The 25,175-nt window shown below is 32.7% G+C and overlaps 2 protein-coding genes and 1 non-coding gene across 3 annotated transcripts; 1 reads left to right on the forward strand and 2 right to left on the reverse strand.

Annotated features, from left to right (window-relative positions):
• Positions 1–4,308: 4,308 nt before the first annotated feature.
• LOC129877305 (NADH dehydrogenase [ubiquinone] iron-sulfur protein 8, mitochondrial) lies at positions 4,309–10,859 on the reverse strand. The gene is made up of 8 exons (XM_055952787.1): positions 10,694–10,859; positions 7,377–7,476; positions 6,851–6,904; positions 6,659–6,750; positions 6,379–6,492; positions 4,915–4,982; positions 4,720–4,831; positions 4,309–4,595 (listed from the first exon to the last, which is right to left on the reverse strand). The coding sequence occupies exons 1-8, from the start codon at positions 10,745–10,747 to the stop codon at positions 4,500–4,502; spliced, it is 690 nt and encodes a 229-aa protein (XP_055808762.1). The 5' UTR covers positions 10,748–10,859; the 3' UTR covers positions 4,309–4,499.
• Positions 10,860–14,441: 3,582 nt separating this feature from the next.
• Positions 14,442–14,513, forward strand: TRNAQ-CUG (transfer RNA glutamine (anticodon CUG)). The gene has a single exon. It is a non-coding gene; the product is annotated as a tRNA-Gln (tRNA).
• A 1,003-nt stretch (positions 14,514–15,516) lies between these two features.
• Positions 15,517–20,986, reverse strand: LOC129877618 (probable LRR receptor-like serine/threonine-protein kinase At2g16250). Its single transcript, XM_055953145.1, has 4 exons — positions 19,031–20,986; positions 16,767–16,895; positions 16,442–16,464; positions 15,517–16,300 (listed from the first exon to the last, which is right to left on the reverse strand). The coding sequence occupies exons 1-4, from the start codon at positions 20,584–20,586 to the stop codon at positions 15,693–15,695; spliced, it is 2,316 nt and encodes a 771-aa protein (XP_055809120.1). The 5' UTR covers positions 20,587–20,986; the 3' UTR covers positions 15,517–15,692.
• Between the last annotated feature and the right edge of the window lie 4,189 nt (positions 20,987–25,175).

Consider the following 25,175-nt stretch of genomic DNA (forward strand, 5'->3'; position numbering starts at 1 on the left):
TTAGGTTTAGAGCACCTATAAAATCTTCTTTCGAGGTTCAATGGAATCCTTAAAGTGAAACAACGAGCAATTTCACCATAAAAATAAGTTATCATCGAGTTAGTAATCGAATCACAACTAATTTCAGGCATAGTACAAGGCCTGATTTAGGATCTAAGGATTATGATGGTTGAAATCAGAACTAATATCACGGAGGTTGAATCTGTTTGGCCGAAAAAAATCAAACGAAGCAGAACACGGACGACTTAGAATTTGAAGTTCTTTGCCTGTCATGAGTAAGTAGAGAGAATTTGGGGGTGATTTGATTTGGGTATATTATTTATGGTGTTAGGGAATAGGTAGGTTAGATAATTATTTGGGAGTCTTCTTTAATTTGGGTGTTCTTTTTTGTAGATTATCTTTAAGTAAATAATTGGGTAGATGCACAGGATGAGGACATGTGTCCGTCCGTTAGTGTGAAGAATATAAATACTCCACTTTTTGGATGGTAAGGGCTTTGTTGTCTCAATAGTATAACGGAGGGTATACGAATACCATTTTTAAAAGTTGGAGGGGTATATTTGTCCTTTTCTTCAAAATGCAAATATATAGTCTAAAGGAAAAAGGTCAAAAATGTTCTTAAATTATGTGAAATGAACAAAAATGTTTTCAGTTGATACTTTGATCCAAAAATGTCCTTGCCTCCAGTAGTTTGATCCAAAAATGCGCTTATTATTACTTAATGGGCCAAAAATGTGAGGTAAGGTATAAGGTAAGGCCTGCAAGTTCGTTCCTTGAAGTATTTTCTTTCAAATAAATATATTATTTCATTTCTTTTAAAACATATTCTTTTCTTAATGATGATTTTTTATTAAAAAATATTTATCCAACTTCAATTCGTAAAAAGAAATAAAAATATTTTCTATTTTATTAGAATTTTTTATCCATATCTAAATGAAAATAAATGACGGAGTTACTATGATCTTCTATATTATTAGTTAAAAAGTACATGGAGTTACTCTATTTTAATTGTTAAAATGAGATTAAGAAGAAGAAAAAGATTGTTTCCTACTTATTTATCAGTTAAAGTGATTTTTATAGAAATAAGAAAAGGGTTCTTTAAAAGTAATATTTTTATCGAAATACCCTCATAGTTACCCCATCATTTATTCTCATTCAGATAACAATAAAAAAAATTAATTAAATTAGATAATATTTTATTCTTAATATTTTTTTACGAATTGATGAAGAGCATTTTTGACCCACTAAGTAACAATAAGGACATTTTTTAACCAAATTATCAATTGAGGGCATTTTTATTCATTTCACATCATTTGTGAGCATTTCGACCCTTTTTAGTAGTATAAATTATAACCTCTTGTTGAATTACGGTGGATAATAAACCTAAGAATTATCATCTTTGACGTTTGGATAGTTCTCTTAGAAATATTTTCAAAAAAAACCATATCTAGGAATAGTTTGTCTCTAGATAACTTTTAGTAATAGTTAATAGCTTTTGGATTAGAAAACACAAAGAATAACCTCTTATTTATTAAAAACTTGTAAATGTAAATAAACACTACATTGCTGAACCGGTCATCGACTCCATTTTCTACAACTTTATTACTTCTATCTGAAGTTTTCCCTGTTATCATCTATTATTTATTTGTTTTTTAAAAAAAATACAATTTAAACAGAGTACAGTAGTTAATACTCTCTCTATTCCATATTAACTGAATTTTTAGATTTTTTTAATTGTTCAAACTAGTTGAATTGTTCAAAGTTCAAGAAAAATGTTTGAATCTTTTTCCATGTTTACCATTTGCATTAATGAAGTTTAGTAATTTTTTAGGAGTTAAACTACACTACTTATAAAGTTATACTCCAATAAGAGACTATTTGTATTTATGATTTCACATTTAATTATCTTTATGAGGTTGATTAAACAGAAGGATAATAGACGTAAATATGGTTCAAATTTTGTCCTTTAATATTTTTCTTAATATATATGTATTATCTTAGAAATTCAGTTACTATGAAATACAGAAAGCAGTATGTATGCGGTAATAATCCAATACTTCATTTGAATTTACTTCACTTCCATGGTGTACAAAGGAAGTAATGGGCAAATAGAGGAGCTCCATGTCTCATGGGAAAATGAGGTAAAAGGGATCTTTGAGAGTGGAATGAAGGATAAGGGTGTCCTCATACAATAAACACCAATTCCTTAAAACTAAAAGAGACCCAGGTGTGTTTGGTACAAAAGGTTTTTCGGAAAATATTTTTCTATTTTTTCATATTTTATTGGCTTAAATTATTTGGAATTTTTTTTTTAATTAATTTATTTTTTTCAAATTTAAAGAAAATGATTTTCCTTCAAAAATTAAGAAAAACGTTTTTCAAAACTCTCCTTCAACTTTAAATTACATTTTTTTTCTTACCCCACCCGCATCACAACCATACCCATCCAACAAAATTAAAAAAATTTCAATTTCCTTTTTTAAAGATTTTGAATTTTTTTTACCCCTATCCCAGAATCCCTATCCCAAATCAGCCACCAGCCTCCTTCCCCCTGCCCCCCCCCCCCCACCTCCCCCCCAAAAAATTGTTTGTGTAAAATACTTTAAATTTATAAATTAAAAAAAAAAGGGGCCAAAAATGTCCTTAAATAATTTGAAATTAACAAAAATATCTTTCGTTTATAGTTTGGTCTAAAAATGATATTTTTGGCAATACTTTGGTGCAGAAATATCCTTATTGTTATTTAATGGGTCAAAAATATCCTTTTTCGAATAAATATATTTTTTTTAAAAAAACACTTGTTCCTTATGAAAGTATATATTATTTTTAAGAAAATTTATTCTTGTTTTCTTTCTTTTTAAACCACTTTAATTAATAAAAATGTAGAAAATAATTTATATTTTGTAATCTCATTTTATCAATTAAAAAGAAATAATTTCACATACTCTAAGTTTTAACGGATAATATATGTCATATATAAAATAAAAAAAAGGGCAGCCCGGTGCACTTAAGCTCCCGCTATGCGCAGGGTCATATATAAGATCATAATAAATCCATCATTAATTTTTATTCAAATAACGATAAAAAATAATTTAAGAAACATTTTTAATTTTTAATTTTTTTCTAATTGAAGTAGAATAAACATTTGCAAATAAAAAAAATATTATTATGAAAAAAATGTGTTTAAAAAGAAAATAAATAATATATTTATTTAAAAAAAATAATATTTTTGACTCATTAAATAACAATAAGGGCATTTCTGGACCAAAGTCAGACATTTTTGGATCAAACTATAAACGAAGGACATTTTTATTCATTTCAAATAATTTAAGAGCATTTTTTGATCCTTTTATTAATCCCCCCCCCCCTACCACCATGACCCCTCCCCCTCCACACACAATAAAAAAAAATTATTTTTAAAAATTTTATTTTATTACCCCACCCCAGTCCTAACCCACATACCACCACCACCACCACCACCACCCCCACCCCTCCCCACATACACAAAAAAAAAGTTAAAAAATTATTTTTGAGATATATTTTGAATTTTGAAAATTTCAAAAGCAAATTTAACCCATTCCTATCACGATCCCCCTACCAGCTCCCTCCCACCCCAACTCACTCCCCACCCCTCCCACCCAAAACAAAAATTAAAAAATTATTTTTGGAAAAACTTCATTTTTTTTTATCCCAACCCAGCCACCACTCCATTCCCAAAAAAAAAATTAAAAGTTTGTTTTTAAAAAATATTTTGAATTTTAAAAATTTCTGGACCAACCTACCAGCCCCCACTCCCACCTCACCCCCAATCCCCCACCCCCTCAAAAAAAATTGAAAAATATTTCAAATTTTAAAAAATTTATTTTTCTTACCCCACCCTACCAAAAAATCAAATTCCGATTTGAAAGTTCGAATCGAGGATTGAATTTCAATTTGAATGTCGATTCTCGAATCGGGAGTAGGAGTCAACTCCTAGATCGGATATTGGAGTTGAATTCCAAATTGATCATCGGGATTGAATCTCGAATCGATCGTCAAGGCCAGATCCCAATTCGGGTGTCAGGGTTGTCCCGAATCAATTAATGGGGTTGATTTTCATGCCAAAAACTATTTTTCTAAAAAAAAATTCTACTCTCTAGCCAATAATAAAAGATATTTTCTAAAAAAATAAAATTCGTTCACCAATCAAACAATAGAAAATATTTTCCACTCACCAACCAAACATTAGAACTTGTTTTCATGGAAAACATTTTCCTTTCATACCAAACACACCCACCATGTTTAATTTCACTGATGAAGCAACTTGAATGAACAAGAACCTTCACAAAATGTCATCAAATATAATAAGTTGGTCCACATTTTCTCCAAGCAATATGTATACGAACTTGAGCCATCTCAATAATGGAAAGGCAACGGTAAGAACAAAAAGAGAACATCCTTCAGTAGATCCCTTTATTTTATTAATTCCTTATCTCAACTCAAAAATTAACCAAAAGTACTCAGCGGTAGAGGCTTTCAGATCTCAGATTCTCTGCGATCTCAGTTTCCCATCGATCACCATTCTCAAGAAGCTTCTCCTTGTCGTAAAGAAGTTCCTAATGGATTAAGCAATACGTTAGTCAAACCATGTAGTTATCATCCACATTTTCCATGCTTTAGGATCTTTATTCATCTCAACCTTAACTCTGGTACATAGTTAATCTACTTATTACAACAAACCTCATGAGTTTCGGTTGCAAATTCAAAGTTGGGCCCTTCAACAATTGCATCAACAGGGCAGGCTTCTTGGCAGAATCCACAGTAAATGCATTTTGTCATGTCAATATCATACCTGTAAAATTCAATCTACAGATAAGCATGGGTGATGGATGTCCAAATAGCTAGTATGATATTGAAAAAACCACCATCATCTACCTAGTTGTGCGACGACTCCCATCCTCTCGCTCCTCGGCCTCGATAGTGATAGCTTGGGCAGGGCAAATCTGTTAAAATTCAAATTTTATGTGTTTCAGTACTTATATATCATACCATATAGAATTAAGGTAGGCAAGTAACATCATTGCACAAGTCACGTAGATCTGGCAGGAAAACGGTTCATAGTGGTGGACACAATAACCTTTTGAAGAAAGGATAAAAAATCACTGGTCTAGCTACATGGCAGCTCTTTCTTTCTAAGTTGGGTTATTGCAATGCCAACTAAGGAATTTTAAACATACACCATACTAGTGACCATTGCATAAAACAAATTTACGTGACTGTCTGCTTTTACACTTCTTGGAGCTGCTCTATAAACTGCATACTCTTCCCAGACGAGTGCTGTACTGTAATAGTCACAGCTTTCGCAACCTTGTAGCATACATTGTAAACTCTCCCCTTTAATCACCATACTAACTGATCAGGATACTTGATCTGGAGAAGAGGAGATGTTTCAAGGTTGATACATAAACTAACTACATTCTATCGAATTATCTTTGGTCATTTTAAACATTTTCAATAATCGAGAAATCCAAAGGGTCAGAAGTGGTGCTTGTTTCGAAACTCAGTGGATATTGGGTCTACTCCTCTACCCTTATCCACCATGCTTTTGTCTACGGCTTGATTCGAACCCGTGATGTGCACCTAATTCACATATCATATGTTGTGATCTTACCGCTAGACCAAAGTCCTGGGCCATTTTTTAACTTTACTTAACCTCTATTTTGCTACACCCTTTTTTCATGGGGAAGAACAATTAAAAGAATAAAGTTCCATGGAAACAAATATATCGACACTTGTAAACTTAAGTGCATACACTCTGTAGAAGACTAAACTAGCAGTACTTAGATAACAAACAACAACAACAACATACACAGTTATCTTAGCCATTGTTAGCTAAGATACAAACAATTAATATCAACCTCAACAATAAAATACCAACTTTCATATTCTACGTTAGCAAAGTCTCACCTTTGTAACATGATAGTAACCATGCATATGCAGCATTTAAATAACATAAACCATAAGTTTCATGAGGGTAACCAATGGCTGTCAATGTAGGTAGGATGCTGAAAATAAGATTTATTTTTTTTGAAACTGGTAACTCTCATTTTCTTTTTCTTTTCTTTTTTGATAACTGAAAAGTCCCTTGTGGGTTAGCTAACCGAACCCCAGTTGGTGCATAGGTTCAACACTTGGGAGAATATAGGTCGTCCATCCGTCTACCCTCCTCCCACTTAAGCACCAGGTTTTAGTCATCAGCTGGGTTTAAACTCAAGGACATGTGCATACCACACATTCCGCATTGTACTTCCTTTACCGCTAGACCAAAGCGGCAAAGCCCCTCTGGCAAATGTATATCACTACTACAGCTGAAATTAGTCATTTCAAACTAGCACTTACAGCTTCACAAAGTTTACACGCGATGCATCTTTCCTCTCCAGTTGCATAACGTCGAAGAGCATGTTCTCCACGAAAACGAGGACTTAAAGGGCCCTTCTCAAATGGATAGTTAATCTGCAAAGTGAAAATGGTTATTGGATTTTCTGCTCAATTGATGGAAAGACACCAATAAATGTAATGCAGCCATGTGTTTAATTAGGTGGAGCACAAATCTGTAGATGGCTGACAGGAAGCAAAAAAGACAAAGATATGACAAGTCAACACCCAGAACGATACTTACCGTTACTTTCTTCTCAAAGAAGTACTTCAGCGTCAGCATTAGACCTCGAACCATTTCAGTCAAAAATAGTGTATTGATGCTTCGCTCAAAAACTGCATTTATTTGACAACATTCAGCAACTCAATAATGCATGAAGCAGTGCAGAGAAACCAAAATGCAAACCCAAGTAGAGATCTTTGAAAAGGTCTTTACCTGAATTCCAATCTTTTGATAACTCCTTTGCTAGCTGCTCTCTTTCTTCATCATCTGATGCATGATAAAAGATAACCAGAAACATTTATTCTACAAAATGACCTAGTAATTAGATTCCAAGAAACAGCTTGACAAATGATAAAGCCCGTCAACTCTGATCCAAGTAGTTTCCACTTGCAACATTGTATATCTGGAATAGGTCATCCTATGGTATCACGAAACCAGTAAAGCCAAATTCATTTTGTCCTTAATCACAATGGATAGTTAATATGGACATCCGTACACCACAAACATTAATATAATCTTTCTTGATTCAAGAGGTTATTACTACACAGCACATTGATGTGAAATCTAGGAGGTCAAAAAGCACGCACCTCTGAGCACTCATCAGTAGCCAATAAGCCCAATACAACATTACTCTAGGCTAGGGTCAGTCACATAGATGCTTTATATTTAAGATATGCAAAGTAAAAAGGGGCTTTTGACTTGGAGGATTGGGGGAAGGACTGAAGGGCTTAGCACAGACCTTTGTCAGTAGAAAAAGAATGTTTGGTAGCAAATGATCGGGTACCAAGCAGAGTTGCATTGTAGCCATTAGTCCCTTCCAATGTGTGTCCTGCCAAAACCTGTATTTCCCAAACAAAGAAGAAAATATCAAACCACTTAGCTTCAAGTCTTTTGACATATTTTATAAACGCAATATGCACCCTGAACAACATACACAGATCCCTTCCACCCCTTTTTCATTACTAATGGAATATCCTTCACTATTTTACTAAAAATGGAATGAAATGATCTTTGTGACTGATGTTAGGCGTATTTATACTTCTATTAGCCATATTTCACCCACGTTTATACCTTGTTTCGAGAGTAAGCACACTAAATACTCCTAACTATTGCTCTTTCTCGCATTATAGGACTAATTGATGTGCAGTGTAGAATTTGTAGGCAAAATGTTCAAGGAAATAGCCAAGTATGAAGAAGTGAGCATGTCTTCGCAGAGCTAAGCTAAAACCATGACCCCACCTTGCTACGGGCTTCATTGGGCAAAACCTTGGACAAAAGCATGAAAACTTCATTTCGTGGAAAAATAGAGGAGCTTACCCACACGAAGCCCATCACGAAGCTATGCTTCGCTGTGGGCTTGCCCAGGGAAGCCCTGCACAGAAACAAAGTAAACTTCAGAGAGTTGGAAAAATGGGATAGCTTCCTCGCGCGAAGCTATGCGAGCTTTCCCGGGATTAGCAGGTGTGTCGGCCTTAAAAATTTTCTAAGTCCCACCAATTTTTTGGGCGTGCCCTTTTGGTCCTTTCCAAATACTATATAAATGACCCTTAGACATTTTTAATAGACACAACATAGCTACATCTATTAGGGTTACACTTCCTCTCTTCAATTTATCATTATTTCTTGCTTAGTTCATGAATTTTCACAAGTGTAATCAGATTATAAGTGGCTAAACGCCCTAGTTTTGGGGTTATGGCTGAGTATGAATGTTGATGTCGTAGTCTAAGTTATTTTTGCAGTCTTTATCTTATGAGTTGTTTACTTGATCTTGTGCTTACTATTTTGCTGCTTCACAACTGGTAGAATAAATTTATAATTTGTAATGGAACTCGGGAGAATAAAGTTAATATATAACGAGGGTCAAATAGTATAGGATGAGATCCTGAGGGAGCGGAGCTAACATATCATCACTTAACAATATAGGTATGATGCTAACATGAATAGGAGGTTAGAGGTTTGGAAGACCATGATCTTAGCATCAACCCCGTGAAATCAACAATTCAATAGTGATTTGCAAGAGAACAAAGGCGTAGACACAACATGAGTACATAGAAGTACCATAACCCTAGAATTTGTCTTAACCTGCGTTAACCAAAATTATTTTTGGTTATTCGAAAGAAGGTAGGAGTGGCCCTTGTGGCGGACAAGATCAGGGAAGCGAGGCTGAGATGGTTTGGACATCTGTAAAGGGAGTGTGTTGACGCCCCAGCGAGGAAGTGTGAGAGGCTGGTTGTAGGGGGATATCGGAGGGGTAGAGGTAGGCCGAAGAAGTATTGGAGAGAGGTAATTAGACAGGATTTGGCGTAGCTCCATGTTACCGAGGACATGACCTTAGATAGGAAGGTGTGGAGGACGCATATTAGGGTAGAAGGTTAGTAGGGGTGAAGGATCAATGTATTTTATTGTGTATTGTGTCTCTATTATCACACTATTTTGTTGTTATTGTTGTTTCTTTATCGTAGACTTTACATTTTTCTTATTAATTGTTATTCTCTCTTCACTGTTTCTTCTTCTTCTTATACTTGAGCCGAAGGTCTTTCGGAAACAACCTCTCTACTTCCTCGAGTTAGTGGTAAGGTTTGCGTACACTCTACCTCCCCATACCCCACTTAGTGGATTTCAATGGTATGTTTTTGTTGTTGTTATTTTCTTTTTAGTTTTAGTCTAGTCAACGGTTAATCATAAGTCCTTGTGGGTTCGACATAAAATTGTTTGCAATCATTATATTACTTTTATGACTGCGTACACTTGTGTGTGCAATCAGGAACGACAATGACACAACAAAAGCCTAAAGTAGCCAAGTCCTTTTCACCTCTCTCCTTTCCACCAAAGTTTCTCAAACAGAGAGCATATCTTACTGGTGCCAATCATGAGTAGAAGTAGGCAATAATAGATATCCATTACCTGTTCTCCTCCCGACACATTTAAGCTGATTCAAACATCAGACAAGCCAAAATATCTTATCACGGTTTGTGTCTTGTAAGGGCAGGTAAAAAAGGGAAATGCAGCAAAAGACCATTCTTTATCCTACTTTTTCAGAAATAATTCCAGAATAATGAAAATGTACCTTGAGGGAATTCCAATATCAAAAATATCAGTAAGCAAAACAAAGTTGTCGATCACTGTTCGCATCCCTTACTGTTTGATAGCACATTATCAAAAGTAAACACTAATTTTACAAGACAAGGAGGTTCTCCTCTCATGCATAAGCTAAAGGGTACAATGGATTACAGAGAAAAAGCTGACAGTCATATAATCTAATGTCATGCAGGTAGATTTCAATCAATCAGCTTCCTCTTAACCCAAACTAGTTGGGTTCCACTATATGAATCATTTATATCTATTACCTCTATTCAAACTTAATCCCTTCCAATGCTTTGCAGGTAACACCTTGTTTGGATGGTTGTTGCCAGTTGTATTGTATTGTTAGTTTTAATACCATGTTTGTTTTGATTGATAGTTAAATTCCATCATATTGTATCGTTTAAATCCATTGTTAGGTACCAACGAAAAGTCTCATTTCATGTAACAATCGATTTGGTGTGATCGCATCGTTATCTTAAAATTTTCTTCTCATTTTATCTTTACTTATTATTTAATAATCCTACTTTATTCTTTATCTTACCTTTTTTACAGTAGCTCTACCTTCTATCCTACTTTTCTTATAAATTCATCGTTCAAATTATTGATGTGTGCCCTATATAACGACGTAAAACAATACAACCTATCCAAAAGTTGTATTCATTAAAACAATATAATATGATACAATACAATATATTATGAAATAATATGTAACAACCATTTCAACGTTAACAATAATAAAAGAGTTCCAAAGAGCTCCATGAGCAAGCAAGGACAATGAAACAGTTAGATGCACATAATCTTACAGAAATTGTTATATATAGAGAATGCATAAATGTATCAAACACCGTAAATTGAAATCTTCATGAAGAAACACAGTTAGGTTTCAATTGGACAGAAATAACATTCTATGAATAGCAGATAGTCAATCCCAACTAATTTGGGATCGATTGATTGATGGATTGGTAAGCTTACAAGCTGACGAGAACGTAAAGCAGACAGAGATTTGCGAGCTAAGATGGCAGCCATTGGAGATGCAAATGGGCTTCTTCCTTGCGATCGGCGAAAACTGAAAGGCGAGCTTATGGTTAAAACGCTGCGTTTTACTCTTTATTAATACTGCTGTACGGCTCCACTCACACACAGTGCATTTTTAACAATATTGATGCCCTTTCTATTCGTATGTCATCCTTATTCAAAATAAAGATCGTTTAATATTTATCACTTCACAAAATAAATATATAAATAACACTATTTTTTGCATCTTATTTTTGAGAATCATTAATCTTGAAAAGTATGAATTTGACCAATATAAAAAAACTAAATGATTAATTCATGTTCATTGATCAATTTTATTAATTAAATAAATTAATTTATATTTATTTATTAAAAACTAACTTCAAGAGAACAATAAATAAAGATACAATGGTAAATTTATCTAATTTCCTAAGAGACGTAAAATCTAAAATTATGATATATAATTAAAAATGGAGAGAGTAATAATTCTCTAGAAAGAAAAATTACAGTAAAACCTCTTCAAATTACGGTAAATTAATAATCTCTATAAGCTAATATTTTTTTGAACTGCATCATAAAATTGTGAAGAGTTTCAGATGTGATAAGTGTTTTTTTGCGCATAATTGATTTCAAAGGTATTGCACCATCTTCAACTTCACCATCAACATAGTTTTTTCCAATGGTATTTACAAATTCTTCTAAACTTTGTACCTCTGAACATGTATCATTTTCGTTCGAATAATCCAACAGGTTATTGACGTCTATTTTATTGCAATAATCGAGATCATTAATCGTAATTTCACATTCATGAATGACGTTTTTATAAGTGGGTTCATTAAAAAAATAACGCTAATGAATTCTAATTTCGCCTTCATATCTTGTATATTAAAATTAACCTTTAGTGAACTTCAAAACACTCTTTAAATTAATAAATATTAATTTATCGATTAAATAATACCTCTATAAAATAATAATATTTTTTGGTCTCATCTATATTAATTTAGTGAGGATTTACTGTAATTACATTCTCTATAATTTAATTTTTTAGCTTTTGTAGTTAACTATCTCCTTTTTTCATTCTTTTTTTATTTCTTTTTTAAAAAAATATTTGAGTTGTTAATTATTATAATTTATAATAATTTTTACATTATTTTTAAATATATAATCAAATATTATAAGTTATTATTATTGTGTTTTATAGTAATATTTTAAAATAGATTAATGCAAAAAATAAAACAAATCAATTAAACATAAAGAGTATTATTTTTTAAAAAAAATACCCTCGGATCGAAGCTAATATGTGGATGGGTTAAGTTTGTATATGACCCTCATATATTTTGTCCCCGATAAGAAAAGTCTTACAAAAAAATGACATCCATTCATTTAATAAAAATTCATTAGACAAAATTATCCTGCAAATATAATAAAATAAAGAAAACTTATATTTTGATAATTAAATAGAACTAAAAAAGATATTTCTTTTCTTTTTTTTCCTTTTCACTCTCTTTTTTTTCCTTTCTCGTTTTTGTCTTCTTCTTCTTCTTCTTACATGTTTTTTTCTTCTCCTTCTTTTTTTTCTTTTTTTTTCTTTTCTTTATTTTTGCTTTTTTATTTTTTTAAAAAAATATGGAAATAAAAAAATAATCTATTTTATACATTTTGGTACTTCCTTTAAATAAAATAATCCCTAAATTCAAGTGCGAAGATTTAAGGCATTTTTTTTCATATTTATTATTTTAAAAATTAATATATAAAAATTATGTGTATATATATATATATATAGACACACACACACTTGCTTTAGAGGCAATATTTGGTCCAAAAACTTTTTAAGACAAATTACGTCTCATGAGCAAGAGTTGACACTATCTTTTTGTGTCTTGATTTATGAAATACTCTATAACTCTTGCCTTAGAGACAAAACTTAGACCAAGAACTTCACAAGTTTCTCCTCATGGGTAAGACTTGACACTACAACATAATGCCTTGATTTATCATATGCTCTATAACTCTTGTCTCTTAGCCCAAGAACTAATTCAAACAACAAGTTAAGCCCGATAGGCAAGATTTGACAATATCACAATGTATTTTAATTTATGAGATACTATATAACTATTACCTTAGAGGTAAGACTTGTTAGTTTAAGGACTTTCAAACAACAGGTTAAGCCCCATGGACAAGACTTGACAATATCCACTACTAAAAAAAACTTGATTTAGCGATGGAAAAATTTTGTAGCTAAACAAGAAAATTCGTTGCTAACTCTACATAGCGATGATTAGCGACAAATTTTCGTTAGCTACGAGCAAAATAGTGATGGACCATCGATGAAGTTCGTAGCTAATTCCAGTGTTTTTAAGTAGTGATCGTATTGTGTTTTGATTTATGAGATACTGTATAACTATTATCTTAGAGGTAAGACTTAATAGTCCAAAGACTTCCAAACAACAAGTTAAGCCCCATGGGCAAGACTTAACAATATCATATTGTATTTTGATTTATGAGATACTTTATAAATATTGCCTTAGGTAAGACTTGTTAGTCCAAGGACTTTCAAAAAATAAGTTAAGTCTCATGAGCAAGACTTGTCACTATCACATTATGTATCGATTTACTAGATGTTCTATAACTCTTGCCTTAGAGGCAAGACTTAGCCTAAGGACTTCAAAGAACAAGCTGCGCCTCATCAACAACATTTTACACCATATTTACTAAGTTTAACTTAAGGGGGACACAATAACTTTTGTCTTAGAGGCAAAACATAGCTCAAGGGTTAAAAAAAAGAACATATACCTCATTGACAATAATTTACACTATTTCACTATGTCTAACTTATGAGGTGCTCTATAACTCTTGCATTAAAGGCAAGACTTAGACCAAGAACTTCAAAATAACAAGTTACTCCCTATGGGCAAAACTTGACACTACAACTTTATGTCTTTATTTATTAGATGCTCTATAACTCTTATCTTAGAGGCAAGACTTAGCCCAAAAACTTTCAAATAAGAAGTTGTGCCTTATGGACAACAATTTACGCAATTTTCACTAAGTCAAACTTAAGAGAAACACAATAATATTTGCCTCAGAAGCAAAATGTAAGTCAATGATTTAAAAAAAATATATAAAAAAATAAAAAATAAAGACAAAAAAAAGAAGTAGAGAAAAAAGAAAAAAAGAAAAGAAAAAAGAAAATGAAAGAAAAATAAAGAAAGAGAAAAAAAGTAGAAGTATAAGAAAAACAAAAAAAAAACAAGAAAAATGTAAAAGAAAAGAAAAAAACGAAGAAAAAAACCAAAAGAGGATAGAAAAAAATAATAAATAAAAGGAAAATAAAAAAGAGGGAAAATGGAGAAAAAAAAGTAGAGAGACAATTGAGCATGGAGAATTATTTAAAAAATATTTGAGGTGTAGAAAGACAAAAATGTACTTTTAATTTACTTAAAATAGAAGAAAGATCATTCTTTAAAGACTTCTCTTATGAAAGATAAAAAAAATAATGTTTCTTTCTTTTTTTTGACAACTCTTTGATTTTGACTTTTCACCTGATATTTTAAAATCAAAATGTTAAATAACATTTTATTATATTATACATATCCCTAGTTTAAGACTACAAGGTTCAAAAATATTCTTTAGTTTTCACATGTCAAAGTGGACAAAGAAACCATAAGAGTAATAAATTATATTTATATCAACAAATGTACAACTTGGTCCCATGGTCTAGTGGTTAGGACATTGGACTCTGAATCCAGTAACCCGAGTTCAAGTCTCGGTGGGACCTTTACTATTTTTTTTGCATTTGTGAAATCCTTATTTTTCTTTCAGTTTAATTTGTTTACCTAAACCTGAACAAAAAATAATATATTTTGAAAATATAAAATTGAAAAAAAAAATCTAATATTTAAAAAACATACATTAAACTTCAAAAATTTAGACTAGCTTGTGTCTATAGTATTTTTCTTTTTCCATTTACTCTGCTTCAAAAGAGGAAAATTTTAGAGCAATAGAATTTTGTATTTGGATAGACGGTTTATTCTATACAATAATAATAACAAATTTAGTGTAATCTCATAAGTAAGATCTGAAAAGGATTGAGTGTACACATACTTTATCTCTACCTTTGAGAAGGTAGAAAGTCTATTTCCGTAAGCCCCTCAACTTGAACAATCAAGAAAAAAGGTAGTAACAATAAACAAAAACAACATCAAAATATTAAGATACCGAGGCGAAACAACAAGTAGTGATAGAAATCCAAAAATAAGGGAAAGAAAAAAATAATACTAATAAACTTTGGAAAAGGAAATGACAATACGCCCAACTGCCAATTAACATTCTACCATAATCTTTGACATGTCACACCTTCCTATTAAAAGGTTATGTCCTCAGTGAGCTTAAGTTTGCATCATATCCTACCTAATTACCTCACCCCAATAATTCTTAGGTATATCCTATATGATTGCAAAATGTTTCGTACACCGGAGTGCTTTTCTACCTTGCTTCAAAAATCTGAATGCTTGAAGAAATATTTGAAGAAATTAATAATTCTTGTAGAGTAGAACAAAAGCATAAAAGTAAATAATATAAGAAGGGTAAGCCATTGATTTTAATTGTAATATGTAAAATCCATTCACAGATGAAACAACAAAAAAATCTATCTTTTCTATCAATTCTCCATTTATAATTTACATTTCATGGAGGGACTTGCAAAAGAGAAGAACAATTACAGAAAAGAATGAGCCCAAATAGAAACTATCAAAACAATTGAGAAAAAAGAAGCAACACTCTGCTAAATCCTGCTGTATCAATCTGTACCCAAAAAAAAAAAACTCACAACCAAAGTCATACACAATTGGTGCTGTCTTTGAAATTTGAATAGAGCATGGTAATCTGGAGTAACCCAAAAATGTACAGGGTACCAACCAATAGGCTAGGCACCCAAAGAATCAAGAACGACAACCTTCTATTCACCACGCCTTCTCTCTGCATCCTGCACATCCAATGATTCGGGAAATATCTCCTTTGAGTGTCGTCTAGTTGAGAAAGAATGAACCCCTTCTGCAATTTGACCACTTCCTTGAGACCCTGTAGTTGCTGACTTCTTAAAACTACTTGCACCTTCCACCTTATTAGCTGGTAGAGCTACTATATCCGAGAAGCTGTTACGCCAGCTCCCAAATAGAGTAGCATTCCATGACCCTCTGGACGAGGTTGTTCTAAGTCGTTCGGTAATAGTGTGTTCTTCCCTAACTACCTTCAATGGGCTTTCCAAAGCTTTAAGGATAGACCTCATTAACGGCCTCCTCGAAGGCTTGGGATTGAGACAAGATCTGGCAACAATAGCCATGGCCCATACTTCCTCTAATAAATCGTCATCTACGATTAGGGAAGGATCTGCTATGTTTGTTACAAGTTCCTTATCATCCATACTAATGGAAGGCAGTGATTTGTCCAACCAATCCTTCATGGTAGCATCACTAGATGCACTGATACCCAACTTGCCAGTTACCAGCTCAAGCAAAACCTTTCCAAAACAATAAACATCGTATGCACAAGTGGCATTAAGCGTACCTGTCCACCAGAAAAGAAGATTAGAAAGTCAAATTTCATCATTTTAACAATAAGCCATTATGGAAAAGCAAGACTTAATAAATGTTAAAATATCGAGTAAACTTTATTCATCATAATTGAATTAACAAGTGGCAAGTGTACCTGATGCGCCTTGCTCCGATGTTCTGCATAGTAGGAAGGAAAAGACTATCAATAAGTAGTTTCAGTTGAGAGGTAATAATATAATTACTTGTTATTACTAAATGAGCTAGATATCATGCAGGAAAAAGACAACACAACCACTCATAATATCTAAAACACATACACGAATCGAAAAAAATGTTTCCTGTGGGGAGAATGTAGGCTATAAATAAAGCTTGGTAAAGTAGAAAGAAGATTAGAGAAAAGAGCCACTTACTGTGCCTCAATCCAAAATATAAATATTTTCATATAAAATAAAATAAAAAGAAAAGCAACAACTACTCACTGTGGCAGTCGCAGAATCCTGGAAATCCTGTTTTGATGGGTGTCTCCTTCTTGTGCACAGACCTTACTCAAACTCCCTAACCGTACTTCAAATTTATCATCAAGAAGTATGCTGCTTGCTTGGACATCTCTGTAAATATAACAAGACAAGGTTCAAAAAAGGTGTTTCACCATAGTACCCTTATATGACGGAGATTATGAGAATTTTCATCTGCAATGCAGCAGAAAGACAATGAAACCATTTAGAATAGTATAAAACCTGTCTTTTACAGTTCACTGATATAGCTCGGGGAAAATCCAGAAACTTGTGCAATTGGTTTCTCCTATTTCATGCACTACCTAAGCATGGTCTACTATGCAGGCGTTTGGAAAGTTCCAGCTTTGACCATCTTTTGTCTATACCACGTGATATGGTCGAAAAGAAACAGAGAGAAGATAAGAAATACTTATTTATGCATGTTGGCTTAAGAAATTCTAGATGCCACATGAAACAAATACTACTTAACTGAAAAATGTGGGTGAATAGCTTGTGGAAAGTGAAGGTGTAACCTATAGTGAAATAGATTACATTCATGACTGAAATTGGGAGGAAGAAATGGACATAAATCACGGTGAATATCTAAACCTGTTCTGTAAGCATAGTAAATATTCAAACTAACTTCAGAAGGAGCTCGATGGGTCTATAAAGTACAAAGGAAGTCCAGGAAATAAATTTGCTAGTCACTGTTTTACCAGCTCAATCAATATGTACATAGTTTTTATCACGAGTGTGTCAAGGAGCTATGCTAATGTTTTATAAAGAAAAAGTCAGTCAAAGTGCTATCCTATTAGAAATCCTTTGATGAAAAAATAAATAAAAGGTTACTTATAAATTACGAGATTTCTAAATGACCTACCTAACATATTTACCAGCTAGTACTCAACTAAACAAGTTTAACCACCTCATAAAATCTCAGTATCAAAAGCGGCACCCATGTCAAACACAAGAAGACCTGGATGTTAGAAAGTTTTCAAAAAATCAATAAGCAAACCTACCTCAATTTGCCATAGTTCCAGAAATATTTTTTAATATGCTAGAGCAGTAGGAAATCTAGTAACCGTGAACCTTAAGCCATTTCACTAGATATAGAATCTAGAAGAAGAAACAAGAACTTGCTAATTGGAAATAACCATGCATGTAACTAGAGTGCATAGCTAGTAAAAGCGTATATAACCATAGACGTCATCAAAAGAAAAAAGTATTACAACCATGCCCCCTAATTGGCCAAATCGTGTTGTTGTGGAAAATTTGTAATTTATTACACGTGAATAAACATAGAGAACACATAAATGAAGAACCTCAAGATGATAGATTGAAGCTCCAAATCAAACATGTCATGGAGATTACAGATCTCCAAAAGGGCACATTACAGAACACAAGTACCAATTCGTTGAAGTAGGTTTCGCTCAAAACACTCTCCTAGTACGTCTGGAATAATTAGCCCAAGATTGTGAAGTAATACACAAAAATGACCAAAAGAGTAAAGGATTTACTCTTTTCATCCTTACTCTTGTATGGTGTAACAGGGATATGTCAAGACAAAATTTGGCTTCAAGTACCAAGACAGCCCATATTTCATATTTTCTGTAAATAGTTTATGATGGATTTGCCCAATTCATGTGTCCTAGAAAGCTTTTAGATCACTGAAAAGAAAGTTTTGGATTGTATTTAATTGCTAAATATCCAGCTCCGGTTTGTATCCTGTGGCCACTTTGCTCCAAACAAAGAACACCTCAGAGTATATTTAATTTGCAAACCATCCAGCTCTAGCTGATACCTTGCACCGGCTATTATGCTATTGACCTACTGGCACTGATAGACTGTTGAAATCCAAAAAGTACAAAATGGTGCCATCATTAACTTGGCCAAGTTTTATCAGTAAGGAGAGGCTTTTTCAGTGATGCCAATTAGTATGGAGGAAACTTAAACACTCATCTTTCACGAATAATAGAAGTTTTTTATCTTCTGAAATATCATCTATTAATAAAATTGGCATATCATTTATTACGCTAATTCACCAAAAATCTACAGCCAAAGAAACACATGTAGAGGAATATACAACTACTCTTCCGAGATTCATGATCAAGTGTCCCATCACAATAACAACTTATGATTCAGATAGTATAAAGATAATAGGTCTGGTCTGTTACTGCAATTTAAAAGTTGTCAGATTAAGCGTGATAAGTGGAAGTAAGAGTAATGCATCGCAACAAGTACTGAAATACCTGTGCACAAGAGGCGGATTACATTCATGATGCAGATAAGACAAACACTCAGCAGCTCCAATAGCGATTTTCAGTCTCGTTATCCAATCAAGTGACTGCAAACTATCAGCATCTGAATTGTGTTTACTTAACAAGGAACTAGAGAGATCTCCATTTGGCATATATTTGTATACCAGAAACTTTTCATTTTCATTCTCCAAACAATGTCCCAGAAGAGGTACTACTCTAGAATGAGAAACTTTGCTGAAGAAGTCCAATTCTAACAAGTATGCTTCCTTTTTAACTGAGCTGGAATCAATTCTTTTAACTACTACATGAACCCCACCTTCCAGGATTCCACGGAATATATCACTTGAATGTCCATGCTTAATAAGATTTGCATCACTGAATTCACCGGTTGTTTGAAGGATCTGCTGGTAGTTAAATGCTACTCCTAAACTTGAAAATTTCAATGATGCTCCTGGAGGTGGGGAAGGACTTGCACTAGTAGGAACAGGCTCTACACCAGTGACCCTTTGATTCGTAGTGCCCCTCTTGCAGCAACAAATCAGCAGCACTACAAAGATTATCACAGTAGCAATAAATCCGACACCCCCTAGAACAGCAGCTGATATGATTACATTTTTGTGACTCTTCTTTTCCGATTTAGGAGCCGGAGGCTCCATGGCATTAGGCACTCCAAAATTGTCAAATATCAAGCCTCGCTCATCATAGAAAGATGCACATTCACTTGTATCCCTTTGACTTCCCAATCTTTGTAGGCAATTTCTGTTAAGGGACACATTGCTTTGCCAGTACTGAGGAACTTTGCCTTGGAAATAGTTGTTTGATAGATCAAGAAAACTGAATCTCCGAATTACAGGCGGCAGATTACCATAAAACATATTCTGAGAAAGATTCAAGAACTTCAACTGAGATAAAGTTCCAATGACAGGAGGAATAGCCCCAGACAAAAAATTTGAGGACATATCAAGCAAAGTAAGGTTCCCAAGAGACCCAAATGATGCAGGAATTGACCCACCAAGTGAATTGTGTGAAAGATCAAGAACTGAAAGACTTGACAATTGACTGAAACTTGAAGGCACCATTCCACTAAGACCATTATTGGATATGTATAAAACAACTAAACTTGTCAAATTGCCAAGAGTTGAAGGAATAGTACCAGTTATTGAACAGAAGCTAAGATCAAGAACCTGTAGAGCTGCAAGTCTAATGCCAAACCATTGAGGAATAGAACCCGGAAGTGCAAAATTTGATGCATTGAATGACTCCAAGAGAGTCAAATTTTGAAGGGCATCAACCAAGAATTGAGGATTTTGACTCCCATTTCGGGTTCGCTTAAAACCAGAGACGTTAATCCCAGTAACTCGACCATTTTTGCAAGTAATACCTCTCCAGTTTGAACAAGGGGTAGCCTTAATAGGCCACTCTCTGGCTCTTAATCCTAAAGAAGATCTCAATTGAAGCAAAGCCAATCTGTCTTCTTGCTCTAATGTAGAATGAAAAAGCAAGAAAAACACGAAACAAAGGTAAACCAGTTGATGCTGAACCTTCATTGAAACTTGAAGGTTTGGGGTATACAAATATGCAATTGGGTATACAAATATGAATGCAAGTGATGCATTGAAACTTGAAGGTTTGGGGTTTGATTCTTGGTCTTGAAAAGTATACAAGTGCTAAAATAGTTGGGTTACTCTTTTCTTTTAGTTGATGGGTGACGGAGAAAAGATTAAAAAGTAATCAAAAGTGGAGGGAAGGAGGGAGGGAGGGAGAAATAGGAGAAAAATGAAGCACGCAGCCCTCCATTTTCTACTTTTATACAGTGTGAAAGCTCCCACTTCGATGGAAAGTGGATAATATTAAAGAGAACATAATATTCGCTTCTCTTTATTTTATATAGTCGAAGAAACAACAGCTTTATATTTCTGCCGCCGGACGGTGACCTGAAAATGTGCATTTACGCCTGAATGGATCATACTTAACATTAACATTAATGTCACTTTAATTATTTATTTGTCCTTTTTGCCTAATTTTCAAAAATTGGAAGACACTCGATTGACAAACTCATTTGTCCCTTAATTGGAGGTATCGATAGGATGATTCAACGGGTTATTTTTTTTAAAAAAATTATATCATCACTATTTTTCAGGTACTTTATAATGTATAATTAAAATGAGATTTTTTAAAATCGTCCTCATCATATCGATTTCTCTTCGATATTGATACAGTTTGATTAACACACTTTGTGTAACACACTTATTGTGCTGAGTCAGCGATAAGTGTCAAAATGACACAACGGACTTTCACATGAGGTGTTGAAAATGAACAAAGTCTGATTGAGGTATCTAAGTAAAAATCGGTGCCAATTTTAGGGGGTCACCGATGGGTTCAGCCCAATATACTATCTATTATAATAATATACTTACATTATATTGAAATCTTATAGTGACTACAAATTTAATTTTCAATATAAGATTATGTAAAGTAAAAAAAAAATATTTAATTGAATCATACAAAATTTATAGAAAAAAAATTAAAAAATGCAAAGACTCAATGAGTCTTTGACTTTATTAATATATTGATAAAATTCAAAACATATAAGCTACAAACTTACAATTAGTTGTATATAATTAATTGTAATTTCAACACATTTTGAATCATTTTCTCCAATTCATCTATATTAACATTAACAGTAATTGACTCATAATTTTTAAAATCAACTACTCCGTAATTTGGACTACCTTGTGCCGAAGGATCTCCAATTGACATTATTTCTTCAAGTTCTCCTTCTTCCGTATTTTCTGCTCTTCCTTTATTCCTACGCTCTGATCTAATCCAATCTCTAAGGCAAACTAAAATATTCATGGCATTACTCTCCAAAAAGTGGCGATTGTCTTCGATCTGATGTCTTCCTTGACTAAATACGCTAACTGATGCAATAGTTGACATTGAAATATTTAGCACATTTCTAGCCATGGTTGATAATACTGGATATTATTTTTTATTGTTCTTCCATCATTCTAGTGTAGTGACACTATTTTCATCATAGATCTCTGGAGTCTGTCTCAAATAATAATTAAGCTCGTCTCGATTTATACTCTGTTGTTATATAGACTGTATTCTATTCCAAATAGATAAATTAGAAAAATCATGGGCAGGCATACCACGTGCCTGTCTTTTAGAAGATAATGGCTCATCAGAAGGACGAGATAAAGGAACAGTATGACTATAGGTAACATTATTAAGTAAATCGATATAATGATTATATAATGTTTGAATATAATCATTTGTAACACTCATCACCTTAAACATACTAGGATCTTCATCTTTTTCAATTTCTATAAAAGTATATTTATGGCGAACACATTCAAACATAGTATTAAATTTCATATACAAATTTAACATAACACCAATTAAATAAATAGCAGAAATAGAAAAAAAAGATTTTAAAATTTTTTCTATCATTTCAGCGACATCTTCTTTGTAATCAACTTTATTTTTATATTCCATAAGCAATACATAAATTTCGGCTAAATAAGCTAAAATATTTACAAACAGCAGGATAATAAGCACTAAAAAATTCAAGAATAGCCAAATAATTTTTTTTAAAAAATATAACAACATCATTAATTTTAGTCTAATCAGATTCTTCCAACATAACTTCGGGAAATTTATATGCATATTAATTAAACGTTGTAGTTATAGGGGCTTTATAAATATTACAAGTCTTTAAAAAATCATAAGTTGAATTCCACCTAGTCTCAATTTCTTCGGGCATTAATCTTGGTCTAAGATTATTTTTTTTGCATTTTCTTTTAAATTCTATAAGTCTAACTTTTCTATTATTTTCTTGAATAAAACCAACTGCATGCCTAATTTTTTCAATTGTTGGCTCAAAAAAATAAAGTTCATCTTTTACAATTAAATTATATATATGACAAGTACATCTAATATGAAAAATATCTTCTAAAGGGAGGAAAAACTCAGTTTTCAAAGAATTAATAATAGCGGTGTTGTTAGATACATTATTAAAAGAAATACATAAAACTTTGTGTTGAAAACCATAATATTTTGCAACCATTGATATAGAATCAGAAATAAATTGTGTATTATGTTTTCGGTTTTCATCATATTGAAATGCTAAAATACGTCTTTGCATAATAAAATCACTATCTATCCAATGATAAGTAACAATTAAATAATTATTTTTATTTATAGCACAATCAAGATCAGAAGTAAGTGAAACTCTACATGAAAGATTTGTTAATAACCAACGTAAATAATATGCATATTGTCCATGAAGTCTAAAAATATCTGATCTACAAGTATTTTTAGAAATACCGTTAAACATGAGATTATAAATTGATTGTTTATAATGAAAAAAAAATCAGAAAAAGCAAATGAAAAAGGTAGACAACCCACAACTATTATTTTCGCTATCTCTTCATGGTCCCTCATTTTATTATACGTCCCCGTTAATTTTTCGGTCTGTGGATTTATTCTACTTTGAACTAGCCTAGTAGCACCCCCTATTCGTTCTTTCCAATCAGAATGCTTATTGTCTAGATGTCTAGTCAATTGACCCGTTCCACCTCTATTACCTCCAGTCTTATTCTCGAAATATTTTTGACATTCTTTACATTTAACTTTAGTTGTTTTAGCTATGCATTCAAAATAATGCCATACTAAACTAATTTTTTTTCTTTCTTTTATAGGTCGTGGAGGAAGATTAACAGTTCTAGATTGAGTATTATCTATATCTACATCAGGATTAGTTGGTGTAACATCCACATCATCATTACTATCTTGTTCTTATTCTACTTCAAATTCATTTGGTTCTTCTATATTGTAGGTTTCTTGATATTCATTTTCATTCATATCATGTGCACCTACACCTATTTCTCCAAATTCACTAGGTGGTGCTTCAGGTATACGAGAATAATTTCTACTTGTACTACTTCTACTGAAAATACTTTTTTTCTTACTATCACTATCTCCGTCGGAACACAAATTTTTAACACTTTTACCTATATTTTTAGTCTATCCATTATGCAAATTAAACTAATAAAAATTATAAACACAAAAATTAAATATTTAAATATACTAGAATTAAATTACTAAATAAAAGCAAAAGAAGGAACGATTATACCAAATTGCCGGAATCAAATAAAAAATCATAAAATTGATGAAATGTTGAATACTTAAAAGTTGAAAACTTCCACTTGATGTTGTTAATTGCAAAAAATAATAAAAGTTTGATATCACTTTAAGAGAAAATTGAGAGAATTAGATGATTGTTGGTGGAAAAAAATGATTAAGTGTTGTCAGTATTTATAGAAAAAAAATTGAGTAATAATTTTTATTTTTTTTTAAAAATGTCATTTTTGGCCAATTTTCAGAAAATGATCATTGGGCCCAACGACCACTTTCTGAAAAGTAGCCCAATGGCTATTTCAATTTTTTTTTATTCTACTGAGCCGATGGACCGGTGGGCCAGATACTGGTTCCTTAACCGGCCGGTCTAATCGGTCTAACAAATTCAAGCCAAAAATTACACCGAATCGGTCTAATTATTTTTGGGGTGAGCCAGTACCCGATCCAGTCCCAACCGTGTCGGGCCCTTAATGGGCTGCCTGGCCAAAAACCGAGCCACCTGGTCCATTTGACACTCTTAATTTGGTCACTGATACCATGTTATATTTACAACATCGGATTTAGGAAGTACCTCTCATAAGGCCGCCACCAGCAATCGCTCTTCATTGGATGAGCCTAAGAAGTCATTACATCTTTTCTAGGTATGTCTTCTGCCACATATTCTTCTACCTCTGCTTCCTCATCCTCATTATCAATACTAGAGTTGTACAGGGCAAACCGATAAATCGCACCAAACCGACAAATCGAACCAAATCGGAAAAAAAACCCTACTAGTGGTTTGGTTTGACTTGGTTTGGTGTTTGAAAAAAAACCCGACCATTATAGAGTTGGTTTGGTTTTAACTAAAAAAAGTCAAACTGAACCCAAACCGACCCGATTATAGACATACTACTTTTAAATTATGTTATACATAAAAATATTTATTAAAATGTAATTTATAAATATTTTTTTAAAATTTTTCATAGTTTTTGTTTTCTTTCTTACATTTAGA

The sequence above is a fragment of the Solanum dulcamara genome, chromosome 12 (genome assembly GCF_947179165.1).
Source record: "Solanum dulcamara chromosome 12, daSolDulc1.2, whole genome shotgun sequence".
In the NCBI taxonomy this organism is placed as follows: domain Eukaryota; kingdom Viridiplantae; phylum Streptophyta; class Magnoliopsida; order Solanales; family Solanaceae; genus Solanum; species Solanum dulcamara.